Below are 27231 nucleotides of genomic sequence, written 5' to 3'. Positions count from 1 at the left end.
GTAATTCCATAACCCATGATAAAATTCTGAATAAAGTCATTTCTGAAGGCAGTGATTGCAAATCTGGTAAAAATTATATTCAAAAGGATTCATTTACATGGATAAGCAATGCTTAAAAAAATAACTGGTTAGATGTATACAATCAAGAGGTGGAGCTTTTCAAGCACAAGAGTTTTTAGCCTAAGATGAATTCTTCTTGTTTCTTTACTCTCCTCAGCATGAATCCATGGCTCTGTAGTAAATCATTCAAATTACACATTTTTGCAGATCTCAGATCCTTAAAAAAAGTTTCATATTAAAGAAAAGCAAAGCACTTACTCTTCCTGCCTTGGCTACAGCATCCATTTCCACCTCACGGGCATCTTCAATAAATTTAGTGAGTACCACAGGGTAATCCTGCCATCAAGACAAGAAAAAATTAGAAAGCTTTTGTAGGAGAATATTTGCAGACCACCTAGGACCCTTTGGAAGCAAAAAACAAGAAGAACAATCTATTAATATCCTTATTTCCACAGATAAGTGAACTTTGTAAAGATATAGTTGGGGAAACTTGGCACGATTTCCCCAAAACCACTGATGCAAAAAAAGTTTGAGCTCTCCATAACAACACCAGGACAGGGAAATTTGGGGCAAAATCACAGAGGTTATGGCACAAAGAAGATAGCAAGAATCTCATGGATGACCTCTAATCCCATCTCCTAAAGACAGCCCTTAACTCCAGGGTCCTCAATTCTTCTTTGCTCTGAGCCTCCCAGCCATCTCACTGGACATGGTGCTCCACAGAGGAACTGATCCTTGGCATTCTCAATGACTTTTCAGAGTGCTTGGTTGCTATTTTTGAGTCACATATTTTATGCAACTGATCCATTCCTCTCTGATTTCTCTGCCTGGTTTCCTAAGTCTCCCAGGGAGAGGTTGGCACTAATTATAGCTGGCCAGGAACAATGTGGCCTTGACCCTCACTACCTTCCCTGATAGTTGTTTTCCTTCCTCTTCTTCCTGCCTGTCTCTGGAATGCTAGCACACACCTCCACTCTCCTCTAATACCTTCTCCTTCCAGACACTTGCTCAAAAAAAAACTCTAATCTGCATTCTTCCTGGCCAGCTTTGTGTCTCAACATTTTACCTGTTCCATCCACTATTAGCTGCCTATTATTTATTAGAGAATAAAATGAAATAAATGACAGTTTGTGCATGTTTTAAAGGCTCCTCTTGAAAAAATATCAAGCAACTCCAGAAGTTACAAGACGCAATTCCTTCCATTTATCAGTGCAAGGGTAAATTCACAGGCAAGGACATTGCTGAAGCCTACACTGTTTCATAAATTTAGTGGCTTGTGTCCTGATACTTCCTGTCTTGCTGCAGTTTTTCACCTGAAGATTTTATATGTGCACACAACCTTGTTTACTTCAATCTGTCTCAACCTGCATTAGAAGTTTTGAACGTTATTGACAACATAAATGCCATAATGACACAACACTGAAACAGCAAAGTCATTAAAACAACAGAACAAGAAGTACTCAGGGCCTTTATCTGGAAGAGGTCTGCTGGATGAAACAGAATTAGGTAAGGCTTTGGAACCAGAAAAACTGAGCCTGTGTCCCACAAAGGATCCCCACAACTAATACTGGGAGCTTCTGTGGAACCACTCACAGGCCACAAAGCCTTGGCCAGACTGAAAAATCCTCCCTAATGTAGAAGCAGAATGCTGTATTTGTGTTCTGGTTTGCTTTTTGCTAGCTTGGCTTCAACTCTGCCATAGCTTTTGTCAATACACAGTACTGGATGAAGGAAGAAGTTCTTCCTTTGGCAGTCTGACTACACTAGGAAAAAACCAGCATGTAAATCTAGGGTAAGTCTCTTCAGGATCAGAACCACAGCACCCAAAACCCCCTGGTGTGCAACTGGCCGTTTTTGCAGTCAGCAGCAGTTCCTTGGGTGGGCAGCAGAACTGGATACCCTAAGGATCCTGTGGGAACACCCTCTCTTTCCCCTAGGAGTATGTCATGTATTGGCTAGACTCTACAAATGCAACTCCCAGAAAGGCCTCCTGCAGCAGGGATGTGACATCTCAGAACCAAAGAACAGCACTGCCCAATTCAAGTCAGCCAAGCTGTGACAGATGAAGCTGACATGGGGTCTTTTCTGGGCTAGAGCCTCCTCTAGGGCCACCACAAAGCCCCCCAGCGCCCAGAATGTGATGTGTCCCACTGAATGGAGCTTAAGGCTGCTGCCTGCTCTGCTTTTGTGAGTGTAAACACGAAGCAGGGTGCTTCAAATGAAGCACAGAGGGAAGTTTGGCATTTTGGGAGGCCCAGCAGTGCTAAGAACTGCACACTACCACAGGCTGACCCCACAACCTTCTGAGAATAGTGAAAGAATTCCTTCTCATGGAAGTAACAGTTGCACTACCCCTCTAAAACTTGTGCAAAGACAGTAATAAGTGGTCTCCTTGCCTCCACACTAACCCATCCTTCAGGATATTATTACTTTAAAAGTATCTCCCTTTCATGCCACCATTTCTTGTTGAAAAGTTCAACTTGCACCATTTGCCTCATGCACTTAAAGACCTCTTGGTTTAATTCTTCTTCAAGCTTTAACCACCTAAGAATCCTGAGAAAGCAGCAATATGTCTGACTTCCCCAGCCACTTGTGTTTTCAGAGAGTTCCTCTTTGATTAATTTATTTTTAACTACTTTTTTTTTAGCAGTGTTTAATGGTGCCACAGCCCTGTTCTGGACAGTGACCATTAAAAAAAAAAAAAAAAAAGAAAAGAAAACACCTTCAGAAGAGATGCCAAGATGAAGTATTTAGTTGTTCAAAGAAGCCAGGCAGAACAATTGAGAAAGGAAGTGAAAGATGCTCCCATTTCTATGCTGGTTGGCATAACCAGTCACTGGCAAGCCTGGAAGGGTCCCAGCTCAGAGGACTACAGCCATTTACAGAATTAACTGGTCAGAAATGTACATGCAGGTAAAACAGCTCTTCCCACTCCATGCAGGTGGGGTCAGTAAGGATATTTGATATTATCTGTTAGGGAACAAACTGAGGAGTCAAACTGTCTCCTCCCCAGGCAAGGAAGGGAAAGAGTGAGGAAGACACAATAAGGAAACAGAGAGAAATCACAGTGGAGATGAAACAAATTAGGGGAACACAAAAAGAAGTGGCAGCACAAACAGGTACCTGAGAGACTCTGGTGGCTTCTGCTAAGAACTTCTTCATTTCCTCTTCAGTGAATACCACATTCATTGCAGATCCACTGTGAGAACAGGAAAGAAGAGTGTCACTGCCATATTTTCTGAAAAGTCCCTTTGCCAGGATTTCTTCTCCTGGGAAGCTGAGAAGCCTCAGAGAAAAATGTAAATAATAATTCTCTGATTGCTTCTCCAGTGTTTGGCAGCTTTGAAATGTGGCTTGGACATTGTTTACCAGCAGGTGAATGCTTGATTGGTTTCATGTGAATTGTTTTAACTTAATGGCCAATCACCATCAGCTGTGTGGGACTCTGAGGAGACAGTCATGAGTTTTTATTATTCATTCTTGTTTAGCCTTCTGTCTGTATCCTTTCTCCCTCTTTAGTATAGTTTTAGTAGGAGAGGATAGAATATGATATAATAATAAACCAGCCTTCTGAGAACATGGAGTCAGATTCCTCATCTCTCACCTCATCCTGGGGACCTCACAAACCCAACAGAAGAGAACCCAGGTCAGCCTCCCTTATGAATTCTAGGGAGAGATCAGTGTTAGGCACCAGGGCACAGGGTTCACAAGGTTACCAACTACCTCTGCATGACAGACTAGCCAAGGAAACTCCTGACTCCAGCCACTTGCCCTGCTCTTGACTCAGAGAGAGGCAGAGGTGTTACTCTCCATTATCCTTCCCAGAGAAGACAGGAGACCTCCAGAACCACAAGGAAGAACTGTGTTTTCATAGCCTTAGCACTGCTGCCAAATGCCCTTCCTGAGCCAAGCCCCTGAAGGTCCCCCTAAGCTGGGGGAGATGGCTCCTCAGCCACCCAGCCCCAGTAAGGCCCAGACTCTCCCCAGGAGCTCAGGACAAACACACTTGGCTCACTCACTCAGCCCAATTGCTCCTCAGGGACAGGTGAAGTGAGGCTTGCATGGCTCACAGGCAGTGGTTGTGACAGTGCAAATCCAGATGTAAACAGGCTGTTCTTTGCTGGCCATGTCACTGTGCTCCTCCCCTAATGTCTTATTCTTTAAGGGAGTGGACACAGTACAGCAAATACCTGAAAGCTGCTTTCATTGTAACTGCCAGTAATAGCAGAGAAGGGGATCTGGGAGAACATGGGTCCAGAGTATGTGATTCAAGTCCTTTTTAAAGACAAAAATCTTATTAAAAAAATGTTATGTCCCATTTCTACCACTGATGCCCGGCTTCCCCTTTGCTTTGTTGGGCAAGTCCACAGAGACTGTGGGGGAAAGTGGAAGAAGGATCTATGCCACAAATCAGTCACTTTATCCTAAGATAAATAGACACAGGTACCTAGGTGATTATATTTACCTCTTGGGCTGATGTAAATCAATAGAGTTCAATAAATCCATGAACTTGTGTCAATAGTACCACTGAGGATGAGAGCTGGTGTACACAGTACCTAACTGGTGGGGAAAGGCATTCAGTTTTCCAAGGGAACTGACCAATATTAAAGGTCATATCTGCTCAGAGGATGAAGAAATCTAGCTGTGAACTGCTGCTGTTCTGCAGACAGACCAGGGAGAGGACTGTGCTAGGGCTTTCCATACTCTTGTTCCTCAATTTTTACATCCTCCAGTTTCATCTTTCTCCCTGGAGCCCCCCTGCCCTGCACTAACACACATTAGCAAATACTTAACACAGAAGGGTCCTATAATGATTTTAATAAAGATGGAAACAACAGGCTAAAAGAAATGTTCCTTAATATCTGGAGAATTACATCAGGAGCAGTTGTCACTTTATACTTAACTATACTCAACTTTACTCCTGACAGGAAGACTGTTCTCTAACTCTGCTTGAAACCCTACTGCAAGTCTTAGATACCAGATAGAAAAGTCACATCCAGGAGTTGCTTCTAAAGGATATTTCCTTCAGGGATAAAGAAACCCTTCTCCTTTTCTTCTTTTAAAATAAAAATTGTGCTTGTCCCCCAGCCCCAAAAACTGATATTGAGCTTCTTCATTTTGATATGTGTGTCTTTCATATGAAAAGGATCCTGTCTCCAATTTATTTTCACTTGTAAACTGTGCCCAGCAAAGTGCCTCTCTGTGCTGAGTCACCCAGCTATGAAGAAACTTCTCAGAGACAAGAGTGATCATTCAGAACTTGTGAGTTTGCTGTGTGCATGTGCTGGTGTAACCTCCTCAAAAAGTCTGTCTGGCTGCTGGAAATGAGGGACTCTGTACAATGTCTGTTTAATGAGAAGCAGCTGCCACAGTGTAGGGACATAAAACATGCCTGTAAGCAGAGAAGCTTGGCAAATAAGAAGCTCAACTCAAAAGATGCACTGTCATTTTCTGAAAACAGATGCCCATCTCAATAAACAACCTCAGCAGGTTCCCTTCTCCTTTTCCTGGTGGCAATCTTCTGACTTAATTGTAAAGGTAACAATCTCAGGAACCTGAAAGAATATCCCAGATGGTTTGTGGTTTTGGCCTTGAGATATGCAAAAGGTGATACAGCTCAACAGAGATTCTTATGGTTATGTCCTACCTTTGATGTGTGCCTGATGGACTGCAGGGCTCCATTGGCTTTATTAATTGGTTGGAGCAGGTGTCTCATGGGCAGCCTAACGCCACTTACACCTAGCACAGAGTTTCCCACATATCCTCTGAAGTTGTTCTTCCTTGTCTCAGAGAGGTTTTTGGAGTTCATACCCCACATTGCTGAGCTCTGACAGCTGAGCCTTACCTCAGAACGTAGGAGGGCCTCAGCAAGCATGGATAACTCACAGACTTTGCAAATTCAACTGCATCTCTCTAAAGAAAGGGAGGAAAAACATGCTGTGAACAAGAAACTGTTTTAAAGTCATTCCAAAATTCCAATTCTAACTGCATTTATACTTTACTAGCAATTAAGATGAGGGGAAAGAAGTTGGAGGCTGCAGCCTGCACTGAATGTAACACACAATTTCCTGGTTTCAGGGCTAGCACCTTCAGACCTCTCCTGTCCACAGAGCTTCACTGGGCAAAAAGAGCAATGCCAACACATCTCTACTCCTTTGCAATCCCCACCTGCTAGAGCAGATCTCGAGCCCAGCAGGATGCCTAGACCAGCCTGTCAGTGGTGCTAACTTCTGCTGGGTATTTACCACAGGTTGTTGAGGTGCTTTAAAGACACTTCCAGTTCCCACCCTCTGCCAGCGCTGCTGCAGCATCACTTTACAGGGACCCAAAAGTTCTTCAACACAGGCAGTAAAAAACTGTCCAATGCTTTTAAAATCTTGAAATGCATCAAGATGAGCAGATGCCCATCCCAACCCCCAGCTGCTTCAGCATTTCCCAGGTGCACATCCCAACTTACCAGCGTGCTGACTGCCTTCCAGGGAGCCTGGGCCACGTGCAGCTCATCCAGGACAGCTGAGAACACGGAACGATCTTCTGCCTGGTCAATCTTTAAAGGATCTGTGCCAAGAATCCTCACTCCACTCTGCTGCAGTGGTAGTGCCAGGTTGTTGGGAATCTGCCCACCTACAGAAATAATGCAGCCACTGCATCCCTGTTGGAAGGCAGAAAGGAGCAGGGTCATGTCCAAGTTATCTTAATAGGAAGAGCTGTCACAACAAAAATACAGTGTTTAGATTATGTCCCTTTTCAGATTGCTGTGAGCAAAGACAGATCATAGGGTCACAAAGATGATCAGAGAGCTGAACCACCTCTCCTGTGAGGACAGGCTAAGAAAGATAGGGTTGTTCAGGCTGGAGAAGAGAAGCTTCAGGAAGACCTTACAGCAGTCTTCCAGAACCTAAAGAGGATTTATTAAAACAGAGGAGAGCAACTGCTTACATGGGCAGATAGTGATAGGACAAGGATAAATCATTTAAAACTGGAAGAAGAGAGATTTAGGTTAGATGTTAGGAAGAAATTCTTTACTCCAAGGGTGGTGATGCCCTGGCACAGGCGGCCCAGAGAGGCTGTGGCTGCCCCATCCTTGGAAGTGCCCAAGGACAGGGCTTGGAGCAACCTGGCATAGTGAAAGGTGTCCCTGTCCATGGCAGGAGGGTGGAACTCGATGATCTTTAAGGTCCTTTCCAACTCAAGCCATTCTTTGATTTTACCATAATTGTGCTGATCCAGAGGCAGCCAGGCTGCAAAGTGTGATTTGCAGTGTGTATCCTCCCTAAACCAGAAATACCCTCCCCAATATCACTCAAAAGCCAGCAATAACTGAAGTCCAAATTCCCTAGGGAACCAGAGAGGTTTGCAGTTTTCCCATCCACCCATGATTCCCTAATTCCTGCTTGAACCACAGGCTGTTCCTCTGTCTGCATGTCAGGTTTAGGTGCTTCTGCTTTCCCAGTGAGGACAAAGCACTGAGCTGAGACACATTGCCTTGCTTTCCAGGGGAAGGGCACTGCACTAGAACATGAACTGCACACCAACAAACCCCAGCACTCTGCCCTGTGGGGCCAGGTTCCTTTCCCATGTGCTCCTACCCATGTGGACATGGAAATTCTCACTACAACTGAGCCTACCCCCTCTGCTTGCTGTGGCCTTTGCACCCAGCAGCACAAACAAACAAGATGCTGAGGGCTTCTCTGTTTTTCAGTCTAGCTCTTGGAGAAAACAGCCTCTCCCATGCTCATGGTCAGATTTCCAGAGGAACAGACATTCATGCAAAATCTTTTTTTACTCCAGAGATGCAAGGCAGTAACCTCCAGCAGAGAGACAATGGGAAACAGCTGGAATTTGTTTTTTTTTTCCTGCCAGCACTGCTACTCAATAAGCAGACCACCTTTGCTAGCCCCAGAAGCCAGTCTTTAAGGAGTGTAAATCAACAGAGCCCAACCCATCATACGGTCTGCAAAGCTATGGATACACCCAGCCCTTTGTTTTAATCAATGCTCCTTCTTCTTGACCAGTTTCTCATTTCTGGCAGTGCCCTGAATGGTAGCAAGTATTTCAGCAAACTGTCCTAGGTGCTCATTTCCACCCAGGTCATTTGTAAACACTCCAGTTCCACAGGTAGATGGGGCAGAACAGGTGGCACAGCATCCTCCAGCCACAGTGGAGCATTTCATGTCTGTCACTGGGCAGCTTTGCATTTTAAGTGAGAAAATAATAAACAGTAAATAAGAAGAGACAGGTGATCTTGCTTGCTAACACACACCTTTCTACAGGTGCAAATATGGGCTTTTTTTCTTTTTACATAGAATCCCTAATGCTTTCAAGTAGAATCTAGTCAGGTGTGAAATTTTGCAATAGAAGGAAAGGCCTTAGAGTACCTACAACAAAGAACACTTTACTTTCAAATTAAAGATGGTGAAACTTTGCCCAAAGGACAATCTGGCACACAGAACAGCTCCAGTGAAGGGCTCTTTTGAACCAAATGTGTTTTACAGTTTTACCCACTTCTAACAAATGAGAAACATAAAGCAAGTGATCCATGGTTTGGCTCTAAAAGATAGAGGAACAATGTTCTTTTAATTAACAAGTGTGTTTTTCCTGAAGAAGGTCAGCTTCTTCACTGGCCTTCCTGGAAGAGGCATTCTTTCATCAGGGATTTAAAGGGATTTGGAATGGCAAAACTGTAAACTGAGAGCAGAATAGACTATAAGTGACTGGGCAAAAAAAGATGATAAATGCTAGTACAGTCCCCACTCAGCTTTGATGTGGGAATTTCCTACCATGATAAAGATCCAACAGTCTGGCATTTAAGCAGCACTTGCTAGCCCAAGGTTATTTGCCCAGCAGGCTAATACACAGCATAAGATGATTATTTTTTTCCTTTCCTTTTTTTCCCCTTTTTCCTATGCAGCCACTTATGGGATGCCATGATGCTGCTGGCCAACAGCAACCATGTGAAAGAGCTTAGGACAGGCAGTGAAAAAGGGCAGGGGCTGTTTTGTGCCCAAAAGCAGTTGTCTCATGACATCAGAGCTCACCATCTCCAGCTTGGAAGAGAAATCCATGCCTTAGTGCTTCCAGACCCATCCAAACCAGAGTAACTCCCTCTAGTCCCAGGGCCCTTTATCATCCCACAAGGATAGGAACCAGAGTGTGAATAAGCAAACCCTCCTTGCACCTTGGAAGGAGGGCAACAAGTCAAAGTAGCTTTATTTCCAGGTCAACCAACATCTTAATCTATCCTTGACATATGTGAAGTGTCCCAGCTAACAGCTTCTCCTCAGCTGCTGCTCATTTCTGCCTTTAAAACAATTCCAGTTACTGCACATCTGAAATCCAAATACTGCCTACATCAAAGTTGGGATAGAATTAGGGACTTCAGCCCTAAGGAGACAGAGGAGATTCCTTTTTCAAGCAGATAGCAAAGAATCATCTACTCACTTTTACTCAAGAAGAACCATAAATTGAATCTAGCTGCTGCTTACTTCTCTACTTTAAAATTCTGCTGTTGTTTCTCAAAGCATGTTCCCACCCAAAGAGCAACCACTGTCCTGACAGGGAACACAACTGCTCCTCTGAGAAATGTGGGCAGGCAGAAAGGGACCCCACTGCATATCACTTTGTCATCAGCCATATTTTAATTATAAAGAAAATTAATAACATCCTTGCCATTAGATATCGTTAAAATACACGCAATACATAATCTAGTGAGAGAAGCCTAGAGAGAATTATTTTCTCCTTTATAACAAAAATCACTCTTTTTATTACTACCTTGCTGTTATGTCATTAGTAATAGAGCTGGGGTTTCTTTTTCCCTGAGTTTGAAAACAAATTAGACCATTAAAATTGTACCTAGGAGCCTCCTTTACTTTTATGAATTGTTTCAGAATAATCTCCAAAACAGAAAAAAGAATCAGTAGAGGCCCTCAAGCAGATAGATATTAAAATAAAAAGGGAACATCTTCTCTGGAAACAAAAAGCCAATAAATCTGAGGGAAGGAATTTTATTTATTTTTTTAAATTATTGTCCTCACAGACTACCACCTAACTCTGCACACTTGCAGTAAATTAAACTTTCCTCCAATGAACAACTCTGTTATGCAGAGCTCAGACTCTGGTGAGTCACTGCAGCTGGGAATGTCACCTGGAGGTTACAGAGGACACAAGGAAGAGGGGGGACAGCTGAGCACATCCCTGGGAGAGGGCTGTGTGAAGCTGTGAGCATTTCTTGGTGGGAAGCTTGCAGCTGTCTCAGTCCTGCTGGTAAACTCTCTCCTTGATGCAGCCTAATTTATCTGATCACAAAAGCAGGGACAAATCAGTGCACCTATTCACTTGGGCTTAACAGCTGCCCAAGCTCTGCTGCTAATCCTAACAATGTTTAGGAAGCTGAAATATCATCTCTACTAAGGGTTCAGGGCTATGTACAATGTTTGCTGATGGTTTCAGATACAGTTTGCCAATGATCCATGACTTTACAGTTATGTCCGACAGTTCGTTGTCCATTGGAACACCAGAGGAGACAAATGACCAGGAGAGGTTAAAAGAACAGTCTGAAACCATGGCACTGTTCATGCTCTGTGTGTGAAGATGGGAGAGATGGCTATCTACAGGATTGGTGAAGGATCTCAGAATTAGATTCATTTTTAACTTGATCATTTCCAGATTCATTTTTAATTTGGTTTTTTTCTTAGGGGCTGAATTCCAACTGCATTTGCCAGAGGAAATATTCTGTTAACAGGACATTAGCATTTGGCTCACTCATTTTTCTAAAGAAATAACATATAACAAATAATGTATCTCAGACTACACTTAGTCTATACTTAGAGGTCTGGGCTCTGTCCCCAGCTCTGCCCAGGTTCTTTTGTTCTCTGTGCAGGCCTATCTGCTCCTCAGTCTCCCTACTTGCAAATTAGATATAATAATACCATTACCTTGTATAGCTGCTGAAGAAAAGGGGTTTTACTATTTGTATTTACTATCCACCTTGAGAATTATTAGACAGTACAACACTGATTTTGGATGTTTAGGCTCAGGCTCTGATGGCTTTCACACCTCCAGCACAAACATGAAGTTGTTTGTTTTGACACCCATGCCAGAGTAGCAAAGTCCTCTGCAAACTCTGGGTATGACAGGATGCTGCTCTTAGACCTGGAGATCTGCATTGCCCCCCATCAAACTGGCCAAGCCTTGCTCTGACAAGCAGGATAATGCAAGTTTCAATATGTAGTCAGTATTCTTTGCACATATTTTTCTTACCCAACCTGCTAATTACTAGCACTCCATGTGGAAATGAGCTCCCTCATCACCTATCTCTACCTTCTCTTTGATCCTGCAGTAATTAGATGTTGTATTTCATCAGTGTTATTTGTCTGACAAACTGTCACACCAGTTTCCTCCACGCCCCTGCTCAGAAGTTCAGTTCTGTTAAGTAAACAAGAGTTCAGTGCTTTTAGGGCTGAGCCTCATGGATAATCCTAAAACATCCAAAAATCAGGCTTTAAGAGTCCAGAGAGCCACCAGAGTCTCTGGCCTCTTGAAAAGCTATGTTTTCCAGTAGTGGTCTCCTTTTTACAAAAATTTAAAACAACCTGTACAAACAGGAAAGTATGAACATGCAATCTGAAAATGGTCACAGACAGTATTTTGCAAATGGCTGAAGAACAGAGCCTAGAGCCTGGGACTTAATTTCTGATATGTTTTGGCCTGGCTCCAAATTTGGGAATGATTAAAACATGGCCAGATTATAAAACCATTTTAGAAATTTGCACCCATTCACAAAGGAGGTGAGCTCAGATCCTCATATACCAGGAAAAGGAGTCAAGAAAAATCACAAATTTAACATGATCTGGAGAACATTACAGACGTTTCTGGAAAGTTCTTCAGCAAGTTCTACAAAATTGCTTCAGCAAGTTACATGGCCAACTCATGCTAAATTTCAGGGTAGATGAAGTTCCTGAAAACACCTTTAAAAGCTGCAGCAACAAATCCAAGATGAGTGTTTTATCCACTAGAAATCAACATGTTCAATATTGGGGCCAACTGTTTACATTACATAACTCATCATCAAATACGTCTGGGACTCTCCTCCATTGTGGCATTCACATTCTCTGAAAAAATCCCTTCACCCAGGATTTTTCTCCTGGGAAGCTGAGAGGCCTCAGAGAAAAGGAAAACAATTCTTTCTTGTCCTATTTGTTTCTCCTGTGTTGTGCTCCTGTGTGGAATGTGTTTGGAGATTGTTCACCCACAGGTGATTATTTCAGTGCATTCTGCTGGGAGTTGTTTGACTTTTTGGCCAATCAGGGCCAGGCTGTGTGGGGACTCAGGAAAGAGCCATGAGTTTTCATTATTATCTTTTTAGCATTGAGTAAGTATCCTTGCTGTATTCTTTAGTATAGTTTAGTGCAGTATTCTTTAATACACTATAATATAATAAAGTAATAAATTAGCCTTCTGAGAACATGGAGTCAGATGCAGCATCCCTGCAAATACAATAACTCTATCTCTTAGATCAGCACTTCTGGACACTTGAAAATTGCTAAAAGACCAGTGCAAAGTCCACATCAGGAGCTGGAACATTTTATGGTTTGATGGCAATTCCAGTGCCCCTCCCGGATCTGCCTGCCCGTATGCTGGACCAAACCTACTTGCCAACTGTACTTGCAAAGCCAAGCCCACAAATTCTTGAGCACACATTGGTATGATGCACAGAATTCCTCCAACTGCTCCAGGTGGAGGACTTGTGCTTCAAATCAAGGGTGTGCTTAACTGCTAAGGCCCAGCAGTGCAAGGGGAGAACAGTTTGTGCGATAAATGTCTGTGCAGCAAATTAAGCCTGCTTGTAAATATTGCACAATATAACATGTTGCAAAAGAATTTCATATTTATTTGGCATTCTTTATTGAGCAGCCTGCTAGGAGCATCAGTGATGTGTAAAATGCAACATCAGGATCCAAAGCAAACAGCTTTTGCTCTCTCCACTCACCCCCAGCTGCTTCGCAAGCTAGTGACAGGAATTTTGAAAAGTTTGGGTTGCTTCGTGGCTTTTTATAGTGCTTCTGCTTTTCTTTACCTCATTTTGGTAGATGTCCAGGATCCTTTCCAGTGACAGCTCCTCAAAGTACAGTCTGTCACACTCATCAAAATCCGTGCTCACTGTCTCTGGGTTGCAATTCACGACCACGGTCTTGTTGCCAAGCTGACGCAGCGTGCGGATACTGGAGACAGCACACCAATCAAACTCCACACTGCTGCCTGCCAGGAGACAGAAAAGGGGGCAAGGAAAGGAAGGATGCAGAGAAGAAAACATAAATAGATATTCTCAGCATTCCAGCTTAAAGTAAAAAAAAAAAAAAAAAAAAAGAAAACCAGCAATGCCTCCTGTCAGCTCAGAGCCAGAAATGTAATCGTCCTCCCATGGAAATTAATCATCCACAAAATGTGAAGCTCCAAGCACAACAGGTAAGTTGGCTCAGCTGCTCAGGAGTGACAGACCTCTCCAACATGTCTGTCATCCTGTGCTCATAAACACTTCAGTGTGCTCTTGCTTTCCATCCAAACACTGCTGCCTCCCAACCAATGCACTCCACAATAAACTGACCAGTGGGACAAACAGAGCTTCCATTTTTATAAGGCAATCCTGCTTAGTCCAGGAAACACAAAGCACTTGCACAGTTGTGTGAAGAACAGAAGTCTGAGGGGGTTTTTACCCTTCCAGAAGAGCTAAACCAACAACAGAAGAATTACATCTCAGTGGGTTTGACACTCCTGTACAATGACTCCAGGTAAGGCAGATGAGAAGAACAACATTTCCACAGCCACTCTGTGATCCTTGGACCTTGCTTTAAAGGCTACAGTGACTATGGCAACACTGTGGGATGAACACATCCCACTGTTCCACAACCTGAGTGAGCACTGTGGCCATGCAGAAAGGAAAGAGGCACAGAGGGGGCCTGGGTGAGCACCAGGACTTGGTGCCTGGCCTAGGGCAAGCTGCAGCTCTCAGGACTTGGGCAGTGCTGCAGGCTCCAGGGAACACTTGAATCAAGACTTGTGCAAACAGCTACTACCCCATACATTTCTGTGCTCAAACATCTAAAACAGGTACCACAAACAGAGAATGAGGCATAAAGAATATCATTCAGTGGTTATGCTTACAATCTACTAAAAAATCTTGGCCTCATCCTGCTGCATTCTGTCATTACATGATTGTTAACCACTGATATTACTTTTATATTTAATTGTGTGACAAGACATGTTAGAAATTCAGTCTGTGCTTAATTGCTGTCTCCACCACCTAGTCAAAAACTGATGGCTGGCATAGGTCACTCCCTGACAGGCACATAAGTTGTTTCCTCACTTCTGTCAAACAAGAACCTCAAAACATGCCTAAGCTTCAGTTAAAACCCCACAGAAAAGAGAAGAAAATCAAATCTGAGCCTGGATGTTTCCAAGACAGGACACCAGATGCTCATCCAGTTTTTGTATTCCACTTCCATTACACAGGTATTTTTATAGGCATAAGAAACCTCAATTTTGGAACACAATGGTCATCTGGAGCCCCCATCTGACTGCTTCAGAGACAACCTGGGAAAAAGCTGAACAGCTGTTAAGTGTATTCCAGGCACAGCCAGTAATGATCATACCCAAACATGGGAAGAAGGAAGACAGAAAATAAATAGTAATACCAGTAATGACTGCTGTAACATAGCCAGACACTGCTCCTCAGGAGACAATTGCTACATCAATACCTGCATGGTTTTGAACTCACTTCCACATTCCAACCACACTGAGTCTATGTGCACACCTTAAAACTTACAGAGTACTCTGCTGGCCCATGCCACTGGTGGAAATATATTTATACTGCTTTTAGGGCTAACAGACAAACAAAACCCCTTCCAGGACAGGAGATCCCCTCCTGGAAGCAGGTGAAGAGTGAGGATTGCTGAGGCTTCATGTGAGCAGGAGAAATGTGCCAAAGCAAGCACTGAAGTTCAAGAGTGTGTAACTGCATTGACTCATATCATGTTTCTATTTGGCATATTAGCTTACAAGAAATGTCAAAAAACCCTCTTTGGTTTGAATAATTTTCTTTCTAGACACAGAATACAGCATGACTGTTGAAATGGCCTCACTTCCCTGAAATATTTTTATTTCTTTGCAGAAGTGTGAACATATTATTCATATGCAATATATTTTCAGTTATTTTCAAATAAAATTCATAAGGGTTGTTTTGTTTCTTTTTAACCTAAAACTTAGCTTTCAAAAAGGAAATAGGAAAAATAATGCCACATACTTAACTTACATCCAAATCATTTAGCCTCTTCTAACCTGGAAGAGTACACTGAGTTGATCCCACTGAATTTTGAATACTATACTGAAAGCATAGAGGAAAAGCACACTGCTTACTTGCCTTCAAAGGATAAAAAAGAGAAAAAAACAAAACAAAAAAAAAAAAAAACAAACCAAAAAACAACAACTTGGCTATTGCATCTAGGAAAAAAATATTTAGCTACAACCTCTTCCAAAGATGACCTTGATGGATCTAATCAAAGCTGCAGAGCAGATGAGACCAAGAACAGACCTGCATGTCTGTTCTAAGCAATGAGTTTTAGGTGAGCAGTGCAAAATATATTCACACACATTCAATCAACTTGTGAAATAACCCTGCCATCCTTTCCATTTTTTTTCTGCTGAACAGCAGAATCATTCACAAAAAATAAGCCTAATCATGGAGTGTTGCTCCTGATTTCAGTCATCTCAACATTCATGCTGGGAAAGGAGTTCAAAAAGACATGTCCTACAAACAGCAACAGGAGTGCAGCATGTGACCTCTCCAATCCAAGCCAAGCAAATGGATGCAGTTTTCAATTCCAGCTTTCATAACCCATCACCAGTTCTGGGAGATGCAGAGCAGAAATATTTCTGAATAACAAGCAATTTTTTTCCTTGTCAATAATTGCAAGCTATTTGGAGAGATCCATGGAGAGAAAAAGTGGAAGTCATCACATAGAGAATTCAGCAGTCTGTCTACCCAATACTCACAGCCACAAGGAAACTGTTACTCTTTATAATGATCTGAATGGGTTGAAAGAAAAAACAACAATTGCTTACACAAAAGCAGCTGAAGAGATCAAAATATTTTCAGAGTCACCTACACTTACAGCTGTAAAATGCATAGTGACAATATCATCATGAGCTGGCAGTAAACATATAAGATAGGCTTGGGAGCAACAAGCTTCTATACAGGAATGAGGTTCTCAAGACTTCAACATGTGAAAAAAGTGAGATTAAAAAAATTCTGTAAAATTTTGTGGAAATCACAACTAAGTACCAAGTGAAAAGTAATAAAATTATTCTGCTTTTTTTCAGGGCATGAAATGAAATCTCCAAGTATAAAATGCAAACCTTCTGTTAGAATTGATGTCCTGTGCACTGGGCTCTGGAGGTTTTTTTCACCATATGAGAAGAAGAACAAAGGAACCACAAGAATATCTGAAGAAGGCTTGAGGGGACAAGGAGAACAGAGGAGTTGTAAGAAAGATTTACCTATGTGGTACGGTCCACAGCCCAACACCATCACTCCACAGTCATCAAATTTTACATCATGTTCCTGGGAAGGGAGACAAAAGAGTCATTGGGATCTGGACTCCACAGCACCTAACTCTGTGCTTTTCAGAATAAACAGTTGCTGGTGTTCAGCCCAAATCCAACAATCTGATCCTTCAGGGCTCTAGTCCGATCCTGCTCACTGCAGGGTAAATCAAGTGCAGCTCTCCTGGAATTAGTGGTGCTGCACTCAGGCCAGAAGACAAACAGCACCTCTAATATGGCTCTTCAAGCAGCCTAAGGACCTGGGAAGTTTCATATCAAAATCATGTTAGGATGAGATAAAGGAAATAGGACTTCTGCATTCCCAGCACCTACCTGTGCATGTACAGGTGATAAATGACAGGCTCTTAACAACACTGGGGCATTAACAGTAAATGCACTGGATCAAGATTGGAGCCAGAGAAAGTTCCAGGCCTGCTGGAAGGGGATTTTATGTAAAACCATCCAAAAGAATTGCTATGGAGACCAAGACATTTGCAAGATTTCCAGAAATAACATGGAACAGGGAAAAGAGATCAGACCAGACAGCAATGTTGTTTCTGAGGGTGCCTACCTGCCCATTGTAGGTGACATAGAGGTAATTAGTCACTGCTGGGTACTCTGCTGCCAGGGTGTCAATCTGTACAGGAAACAAAGGGGCATTGTCACTTGGCCAGTGCAAGATCTTTCCTACATGCAGATTTTTGGGTTGTTTTCTTTTGCCTCTTTCCCTTTCTACTGTTGTTTCACTCCTATTATTTTCCCATCATGTCTTTCCCCAAAAGGAGGTGACCTGAACTGTCCTGTGCTGTTAACACAGCATATGCCTGGCCTTGCCCCAGCCCTGCAGTTCAGTCAACACAACCCTCTACCATCTCCTTCTAAGCTGCAGTTTTAGCTCTTGCACCTCTTGGGTGAAACACCTATACAGCCCAGGAACTCTGCCCTGCTTGCCAAGGCCCTCATTCTCTAGTTTGTTCAGCAGATTACAAAGATTCCTCCAGGAATTCTGTCCTTTATAAGTAGGCTGCCTGGAATCTTCAGACTCTTGACCCCATCTGACTCCCACACTGAATACAAACACACACAATACCACCTAGAAATCTTGTGGAGTGGCAGCACAATTACTTTGTGTTTATGTTACAATATAACTCATGTTTTGATAATTAAATGGTACACATAGCAAGAGCGATTTTAAGCCACCTTTTCTATGTAGTTTTCAACAATTTCTTATGTAATTAGTCACAAGAGAGCCCAGAAGAATATTTTGCCCATGAGGCTGTTCATAAACTATTTGTGTCAACTACTCATGGCATGTTATAGTTGGGTCCATCTGGGTCACCAGCAACTGCTGAAGTTTCCTGAATGAAACATTTCTACAGAGAATACTGAACAGGGAACAATATGAAAGCAGTCTTGACATGAATTTTTATGTGCTATACCATTTAAAAATCTATCCAAACTTCAAGCACTTCCAGGAATCCCCACTGCCTGTCCAAACCCTTGTGAATCATGGAGAATGTGACCTTACATCATTAGCACCGTGTGTCTGCTGCTCATTACTGCTGCTGATACTGACTTACACTTCATGGCTCCATATGCTTTGAAGGCACACAGGCAGGCACAAGTAGAATGACCTTATTAAGTGAACCTTGGCACAAAAATCAATCCAGCACTGCAGAGCCATATGCAGCTGAAAGAACACAGTGCAAGACCAAGCACGCTTCTGTGGCCAGGTGAGCCACAGAAGAAAAACAGCAGCTGGAGAACAGAAAAAGACTTGGCACCTCAAACTGAGCCTGAGGATACAAATGAACTCTTTCAGAAACATTCAGTAGTTTGGGTTTGGTTTTTTTTACCATCTATAAGGACAGAAAACCAGCTGGTGGCAGTTTAATACCAACATACCTTAAATGCAACAGCCAGCACCTAATGACACTGCCATGAATACCAGATGAGCTCATTAGGCTCATGCTATCACAATGAATAACAAATGAACCCATAACAATAGCACACTTCAAATAAAGTATTAGCCTGTAAAAATTTACTACCAAGAGAGATGCTCTCCATGGTCCTACCATGGTGGGCCAGCATTTCCAGCCTTCTCCTGAAGCCACATGTGCTTCCTCCTCAGCCACAAAGAATTTGAACAAGAATACTCTGAGTGTCTCTTTGGGAATGTTCATGGCATTACACTGATGCCTGCAGTGCAGAATGAGTAGCTACATGGGTGACTGTTCTCCTCACACCCACATCTAAACTCCTGAGGATGCTAACAGAGCCAGGGGTTTCTAAAGACACAGAGGTGTCCTGCCACTCTCAGAAGCCCCCAGCAGGCCCAGTGATGTTTCTCACATACCTGTTTCACCCAGGGCACTATATCCTTCCTCAGCCTCAGCTCACGGCACTGGACTTCAGTCAGCCTCAGGCATTTCCCAATCTGCTTGTCAGAGAACCCCATCTGCTTGGCTCTCCTCAGTGTCTCCTCTGGAATTGTTTTGCTGGGATTAAATAAGAAAAACACCTCTGCATGAGGATAACTAGAAGATACATGAGTGCTTCTGTCTCTACACTGCATAGAGTTGCTATAGGATCATGCATGTGAAGGCAAGGAAAGGAAGAAGACTCAACATAAAACATCTTTTTTGTCCTCGGTGCCCCACACAAACACCTCTGTGGTAAAGTCTGCAGGCAGACTGCAAGCAGTAGGAAGTGAAACATTTACTTTCCCTGCATTTTTGAGGCAGGAATCAGTGATTCATGATGAGCTCCATCAGGCTAGTACAAGTTGACTGGACCCATGTCACTATGATATTTTCTGACAAATCCCTTTGCTAGGATTTCTTCTCCTGGGATGATGAGAAGCTTCAGCTTCTCCATGTTTTGCTGCTCTGGAACGTTTTACCTCAACCTGGTAACAACCTGGAGATTGTTTATCCAAACATGTGAATTGTTTTTAATTAATGACCAATTGTGGTCCAGCTGTGTCAGACTCTGAGGAGTCAGTCACGAGCTTTGATTATCATTCTTGTTTTAGGCTTCTGATGTCTCCTTTCTCTATAGTTTAGTATATCATTAATTTTAATGTAATATCATAAAATAATAAATCAGCCTTCTAAGAACATGGAGTCAAATTCTCATCTCTCACCTCATCCTGGGGACCTCACAACGCCACAGACCCACATGTCAGTTTAACACCACCTGGCTTTTAGTGGGGGCAGAGGAAGCCACAGAGGCTGCTTCTGAGAGAGAAGTTTCTCAAAATTTCAACTATGTCCAGCAGAGCTAATCCAGAGGGCTCTGACAATTGATATATTGGCTGGCCCAATTAGAAAAGTTAGCAACACCTCTGTGATGACATAATTAAGAATGAAAAAATTCTTCTGCAAGCCGTGGTCTTTGTGCCACTTATAGCTCTCTTACCAGCTGTAAGAAACATGCCCCTATTTTCAAGATCTATTGTCCTCACACACCAGTCTTATTGGTCACAAATTCTAAAAGATTAAAAAAAAAAGTGATGATCTGGTTGTGAAACAGCTACAAGATAAACATGAACCCATTTTTGAAGGCTCCCTTCTCCTTGGTGGAGAGGTCAAACACCTCACAGCCATTTCTTACTGTAGGCTTTCCTCAGCGCTGTATCTTGAAGGTGTTGAAGCACCAGGAGAGGGATTTGCCATGGGATGACTAATCCAAAATCACTTTTTTGAGGGGAGAGGTTGTCATTGTATGCAAAAGATAAAGAGTGTCTAGGAAAGACTGAGGGCTGTAATATAACAAACTGGTTTTCCCTGTAATTCACAAAGTGTACAGGGGGATGTAGAAGTTCACCCACAGCCCATGAGAAAAGTTACTCCCACTAGAGTGTGTGGATGCTGAAAAGCTGCAATCTAATGAGAAACTTGAACAGAAAGAGAAGACCCTTGCTTCCAAAGGGAACAGCTCATCCTTAAAAGACCACACCCCATGAACTAAAGACCCATGAAAAAACCCAGTTGTGGGAAGACTGCTTTGCCTGTGGGAGGGACTTGTAAAAATTAGAACCACGTTGAAGAAGTTCACAGAGAACTGTCTCCTGTGGGGAAAACTCCATGACATAGCAGAAGAGACTCCTCTCCCTAACCAAACTGAAGAATTTTTAAATAAGTGACAAACTGAGTAAAAAACTCATTTTGTCTCCTTGCACTGTCAATGAGAAAAAAAGGAGGACTGGGGGGTTGGCAGTGGGGAGAAAGGTGTTCTAAAGGTTTCTTTTGGTTCTCATTATCCTCTTTTAATCCTGTTAATAAATTTTTCATTATAACTTTTAAGTTTTTAGTCTGTTTTGCCCTTTCTCCTAATCCTTATCTCACCACATGAGACTTTTAGTTTTTCTTTCCCCCTCCTCTGCCCAGCTAGAGCAGAGCAGAATAAGTGAATGCTTTTTCACGGGTGCCTGGCTTCTAGCCAGTGTCAAACCCTGACACCCCAACAACTCTATGGTCATTTACCATTTCAGCCTCCACAGAAGACCTACAGTGATTCAGTTTTTGGATCCAGTATCCCTACAACTCCATGCCCAAACTGTAACTTAATATCCCCCTTACCTTCACCCTCTCAGTCTAAATTTTAAACCTAAGCCTGAGCAGACTGGGCTGGACCAATCATTATGTATGTGCTTTCACCTCCTGCCTCTCATTGCAGCTGCCCACTCCACTCAAAGGCATGAAATTCCTGTAGCTCTGGGATGGGATGGAGCCATTCAGAGGCAAAACTGGGCCCTGACCCTGTGACCACTGTGCTGAGCTGGGAGACACACCTACAATTTGTTCCAACCAAGTTTTCTTTCTGTTGTTGAAGACGCTCTGCCTACCTTCTGAAATGGCCAGCCTTTGGAAAAAGCATCTCCCTTCAGAGATGGGCAGCAGAAATGACCTTCAGAGGCTCCCAAAAAGGTAGGTTTTTTCTTCTAACAGTCTCAATAGACCCTTTTCCATATCTTAGTGTTTCTTCTTGCATTAGGCAAATGGAGAGGGAGCACTGACCTGGCAAAGCAGGGGTACCTTTTTGATTTCATACTTACAACCAGGGTCTCTCAATATTTCCATACATTCTTGTTCTCCTGGTTTTGCTTTTCAGAAGTCCTCATTTTTGCTGTTTATTTAAACACATTGCTTCCCCCCTGCCATTTCTGAAGATCAACAATTACCTGTCCATTTTGCTCTTCATTTTTTCATCTTCTCCATCCTCTCTTCATTTACTCTACTCTTTTCCCCTCTACTCTTCATCCCACTTTGTTTTAACTCCACTCTTCTGGTTTCCGCCTCCCTCTCTTTCTAAGCCACCTTTTATAAGCTTAGTTTTTTCAAAAACATTTTTAAAAGCCTGTATTTTTATCAGTACTACTTCTTTACATCTTCATTGCCAAAAGCATTCTTGCCTGCCCAATAAATCAATATTTTATGAGCAAGTAAGCTCTGAATAAGGAAAATGGAATGATTAACAAACAAGCTGTTTTCCTAAATCAGAGTTTTTGAATTATGTCCTTTGCTCAACAGTATTTTAAAATAAATACTATTTGTGTGGGAGAAGAGTGGCAAGGCCATTTTATTGGAACATGTCAGGAAGTTGAAGCATGAAAAAAAGTCATTGGACTGGATTTTCCACTCTGGCTTAGGCATGGAGCAGCTCTGCTGCCCTCAGTAAAGTCAGAGTAGTATGAAACAGATAAGAGTCACACAAGTGTCAAACCAGCTCTTCTGAGAGCAGCACTGGGAACCACAAACTCTTGGGTTCAGATCCCTGGCTAGATAGGATTTCTCCATTTACCCAATGCCACCTTCCTCCTTGCCCTGGAGTATGCAAAGAGAGCACTCCACCTTCTTGCAACCAGCACAGGAGAAAGGAAAAGCTGGTGAACATTTGCAAGAAAGAAGCACTCACAGTAATTCCTCTCCTCTACACAGTGCCCCAGCTTGGCCCCACCAAGAGCTTGCTCTGCCCTCAGGAGACTCCAGGCAAGAGCACCATCTACATCCTGGATCTTCTCTACAACCTGCACCACATCCCTGTTCTTACCTCCAAAGCCTCCTCTTCCTTAGGCTCAGAAGGGAAATTGTGGCTGCCCCATCCCTGAAAGTGCTCAAGGGCAGCATGGATGGGGCTCAGAGTAACCTGGGCAGAGGGTGGAATGAGATGAGCTTTAAGATCTCTTTCAACCCAAACCATTCTATGATTTGGTGAAAAAGTCCTGCAGGCTGAGCTTCCCAGGTTTTGGATTTCCAAAAGTAAGACCCACTTTGTGGCACCCCACTGTATTAAAGCTCATGGTTTCCATGCTGCAATACCTCCAGCAGAAACTCCTCCACTTCTCCTCAGCCCATTCTGCTTTCTGATCCCAGCTCAGAGGCAGGACTTCCTGCACAAATCATGAACACCAGGACTGAAGGCACAGATATGTGTGTGTTTTACAGAAGCAAACACAGCAAACTCCACCAATTCTCTGTCAGAACTGATGCTAGCAGTCACTGGCTATTAAGGACTCAGCCTCCTTAGAATGAGTGAGTAGACCTGATGACCCCAAGAAAATGAGCCTCTTTCTGAGCCGTTTACTCCCTTGCCCTCCCTCCCTTCTGCCTCAGGAACACACATAGCTGGCTGTCATTTGATTACTGTCACAGACAGCAAATTGCCTTCATTTGCAGCTTGTTTTCATTCCATTTCTTGTATCTCATTATAACAATATCATTCACTGTCACCCTCCCTCCCAGCTGGGAGGGTAGAACAAAAGCAGTGATTATTTTGCACCATGATTCATTTGCCTTGGGCTAGCAGCTTAATTTAGGTTAGGCCACTCACTAATCCATGCAGAAAGGTAACTAGTTTTTTACAGGAAAACCAGCATGCAAAAGATAAAAGACAAGTTCCTAGAGGGGAAATGGAACCATGCTTTTTTTTTTTTCCCATGCACTTTTTCCTCTGCTGCTCCTAAAGCATGATAGAAGAAACCAGCAGAATTGGTCCATCATGTTTAATGGGAACTGAATCAGAGAATTGCAAATCCTCAGCACTGGTATGGAAACCAGGCTGCCTCTCTACATGTGCTGGACACACATTTTCATAACTGAATAACTTCCATTTACTAATCATGGTAATTTTTAGCATTTCTGTCTCAACTTTCATGGAAATAATATAAAGAACCATGCAAACAGTATGGTAAGGTGATTCTTATCTTGCAGATAACAAAGCAGACCTGCAGAGGTTAAGGGGTGACAATTTTTAAGGGACAATTCCCACTGCCTTTGCTCAGAGACAGCCCTTTAGACAAGCTAGAGACACTAAAGCCAACAAGAGCAGAATCAGGCTGATATCTTTGAATATTTGACAGCAAATAACCCTTCAAGCTCACCAGAAATCCAGCACTAAAAGACAAGACAAAAATTCTCAGTCCTGGATACATTAAATCACATGACCCAGTCTTACATCACTGCCTCCCACTTTCCCCTGGAGCATCATTCCCTTTTCCTACACAGAGCAAAAAGTCTTCCAAAGATTAAACCCCCTCACTGACTTAGAATGAATTCTGAAATGAGGGAAGGCTAAGTGACCATGATTTCAGACTTCTATAATGCTCCTCTTCCTAAGTTTTGCCTTTGCAAAATGAAAGTCAGGAGTTTTAGAGCTTCAAACCCAGACAATTTGACTTTTGCACACTGACATGATTATTAAATGGTTGTTCACCTTCTCAATAGACTATAGTCCTCTGCTCATTTTGTGGTTTATAAACAAAACAAGCCTTTCCCCAACCTTGCTTGTGACTGTTTCAGCTTCCAGTGCTGATTTGCAGTTGCTTTTAATTTAAAATTCCACCCTGTCATCTTTGGAACTCCATCTATTCACCACTTCAACAATAAACAATAAGAGAAAATGGAATAAATTCTGCTTAATGAGGAAATTTTCACCTGGCACAGAGAACCTGGAGAAATCTATTAACTGACTGGAAGAACACTGACAGCATTGAAATTATCAGGACACCCTGCTCCCTTCAGCAGAGCCCTCTTTCCACTTGACCAGCTTTCACCTGACCCACCAATAAAGATGCCAGCTGAAGAATCACTCTTTTTGTCTCCCAAATCAGCCTCTGATTCTTTTCAGGTATCTGGTCAGGTTTATGCCCATCCACATATTACTTAGGCCCACGTAAATGGGTCCTGATCAAAAGGATCAGGAATATTTTGTGTGCTGAGAGCCACAGCCTGAGCTGGGAGCATTTGGGACATGACTCTGTGTGCTGTGTCCCAATTAACACGAGCTCTGCAAGCTCACAGGCTCCTCCCTGCCCCATCTCAGAAGCCACAAATGTGGATATGCACAGAGGAGCTGCAAAGGTCAGCACATTCTGGCTGAGCCCACAGGTCTTGCACTCAGCTCCTCCCAAGTCTGAAGTGATTTAAGCCCAGACTAAACTTTAAGCCCAGTTTTGCTATAGCAAGCAGAGTGGACCAAAGTGCATTATACCCAGTCCTGAGAGAGCTCTTCCTTTCTCTGTAGTCTGTAGGTTTCAAAAACCTGCTGAATTATGTACAAAAGCAAAGTCTTTCTCATTTCCTCACTGTCCTGCTCTGCTTCAAGGATCCCAGTGGTTTCCTTGATTACTTCTGATGTTTTACAAGATTTTCAACATGTTACAATTAAAATAACAAGATCATGGTATAAATTCTCTCCCTGCTCCTCTTCTCAAGGAGACAGTTTGTTACCGATTTTCCCCTCCTACAAAACTCATGAGATGACTGACAAAAAGATGTCAAAGGAGTGTTTAAGGAAACAGGAGCTGTAAACCAACAAATCTCTCTCACAGAGAAATTGTCACTCCAGCTCTCTGCACCTTCAACATTCTGGTCCCTGGGCTAATAAATCTCATTGTGGACATCTTGATTTAAGTAACATGAGCCTCACACTGTGCCCTAAGACCTGAATGACTCACTCACAAGATTAAGTGAGCTAAAGCAGCAGCTCACACCAAAACACAGCCAAGAAATGTGCTGTAGATGTTTCCTGAAAGCCTATTTTCCATCCCTGGTAAAAGAGAGCTTTGAGGTCTTTGCTGGGATGCTATGGTACAGACTGCCCCGCTCCTAGCATTGCACATACTGGTTACAGAGGCTCCCCAATGGCTTTTTAAGGCAATGCCTGGATATCCCCTGCATCAAGGAAAACATACATATTGCATTTTCACAAATGTTCAGATGCTTTGGAAGAAAATACAGCTGTGAAATTATTACCTGTGGCTCTACAAGACAAATAGAAAATATCTTATGTTAGATCCACACAAAGCACAAACTGCAGTGCTGAATAGCTGCTTCTATTTTATTCTCTTCATGTACTGCATTCTGAACTTGTTCCCAAGCCTTTCCTGCCCTACAGTTGACAAAGAAGACAAAAGTAATCTTTCCAGTTAGCTAGAGCACTACAAACACGTCAGTGACAACTCCTCCAACTGCATAAATCAGCACAGCCTCATTTCCTACCACTGCACCTGGTCTGCTTGATGTCACACAAGTCCTGTGTGCCACACTCTGACCTGGCCCAGCAGGGACAGAGTCACATGGGTCAGCAGAAACTGCTGCTGAGAAAAGTGGGGCTGCAGAATACCCTGTCAGAGAGCCCAGGTTATTGATGGCCTGTCTGAGTCTCCCTCCCTGCAGTGCTTCCCAGCTCACCTGCTGGTGCCAGGTGCGAATTCCAGCACCTGTATTTCTGTGCCTACTCCACCACAGCCAGGCTCCCAACAAACAGCTTTCAAAGCACACCTTGCAGGCACCCAGGGCCATGGGCTCCCAAAAGGCCTTTGCAATAAACAATTCTCCCATGGGTAACTGGGCAGAGCACCCAGCTACAAATGCTGGGCTAATCCTGGGTCTGTAGCCTCCCACTTCTGTCTTTCCCCTTTATTATTCCAAGTCTTTTTGGGTTAGTGATAGTCAGGACTGCACTTCCTCCTTTCAAGCACACAAACAGGCCAGGAGGTGTTTTCTCACAACACTCACAGAGCAAGGACATATCTTTCTTCAAAGCAAAGCTCCCAAGCATAAAATTATCAAAATATGATTAGTGCCATCATTTCTCCCTGTTAGCAGGCTGGCTATTCAGTATCTGCCAAAAAGATGATTTGCTCTTTCCACTAAGGTTAATTTGAAGAGTAGAGATTTCAGGTGACAGAATTCAAGTCACTGCACAGCCTGACAGTCTTTGAGACTTTGGGCAAGCTCACCATCTCTGTGCTTTGCTCTTCACAACGGTGTTTATAACGCTCCTCTTTCCTCAATTGAATTCTATTTTGCAGCTGTTAATCAGTATCAAAATGTTCCTCTTTGGGCAATACACTCACACTTCTGTCTGCTGCAAGATGGCTTTCCTAGGTTTTACTTGGATGTTCTCCAGCAGTGAACATGACCCCACTACCCCTACCTTTCCCCCATCCCTAGGAGCTCTCAGGTGGTGGCAAATACAATAAACTGCAGGTTCCATTGCTACAGAGATACCTAAGTGACTTAGGAACACAAGTCCTATTGATTTTCAACAAGGCTTTTGTCCCCATGT

At 43.0% G+C, this 27231-nt stretch overlaps 1 protein-coding gene across 1 annotated transcript in view; it reads right to left on the bottom strand.

Moving 5' to 3' along the window:
- The window catches only part of CPS1 (carbamoyl-phosphate synthase 1), a gene marked incomplete at both ends in the record, with an annotated part of 94341 nt that overhangs the window by 18167 nt on the left and 48943 nt on the right, over positions 1–27231 (bottom strand). Inside the window, 8 exons of the mRNA XM_084209012.1 lie at positions 319–396; positions 3184–3259; positions 5906–5973; positions 6518–6712; positions 13136–13317; positions 16612–16675; positions 17228–17293; positions 19013–19154. Of these exons, the coding sequence (XP_084065138.1) occupies positions 319–396; positions 3184–3259; positions 5906–5973; positions 6518–6712; positions 13136–13317; positions 16612–16675; positions 17228–17293; positions 19013–19154 (871 nt within the window). The remainder of the gene's footprint in view (positions 1–318; positions 397–3183; positions 3260–5905; positions 5974–6517; positions 6713–13135; positions 13318–16611; positions 16676–17227; positions 17294–19012; positions 19155–27231) is intronic.

Source organism: Fringilla coelebs (assembly GCF_963513975.1).
Source record: "Fringilla coelebs genome assembly, chromosome: 7".
Classification (NCBI taxonomy): Eukaryota; Metazoa; Chordata; class Aves; order Passeriformes; family Fringillidae; genus Fringilla; species Fringilla coelebs.
Note: the sequence above shows the minus strand (reverse complement) of the source record. Positions and strands in the feature narration are given on the sequence as shown.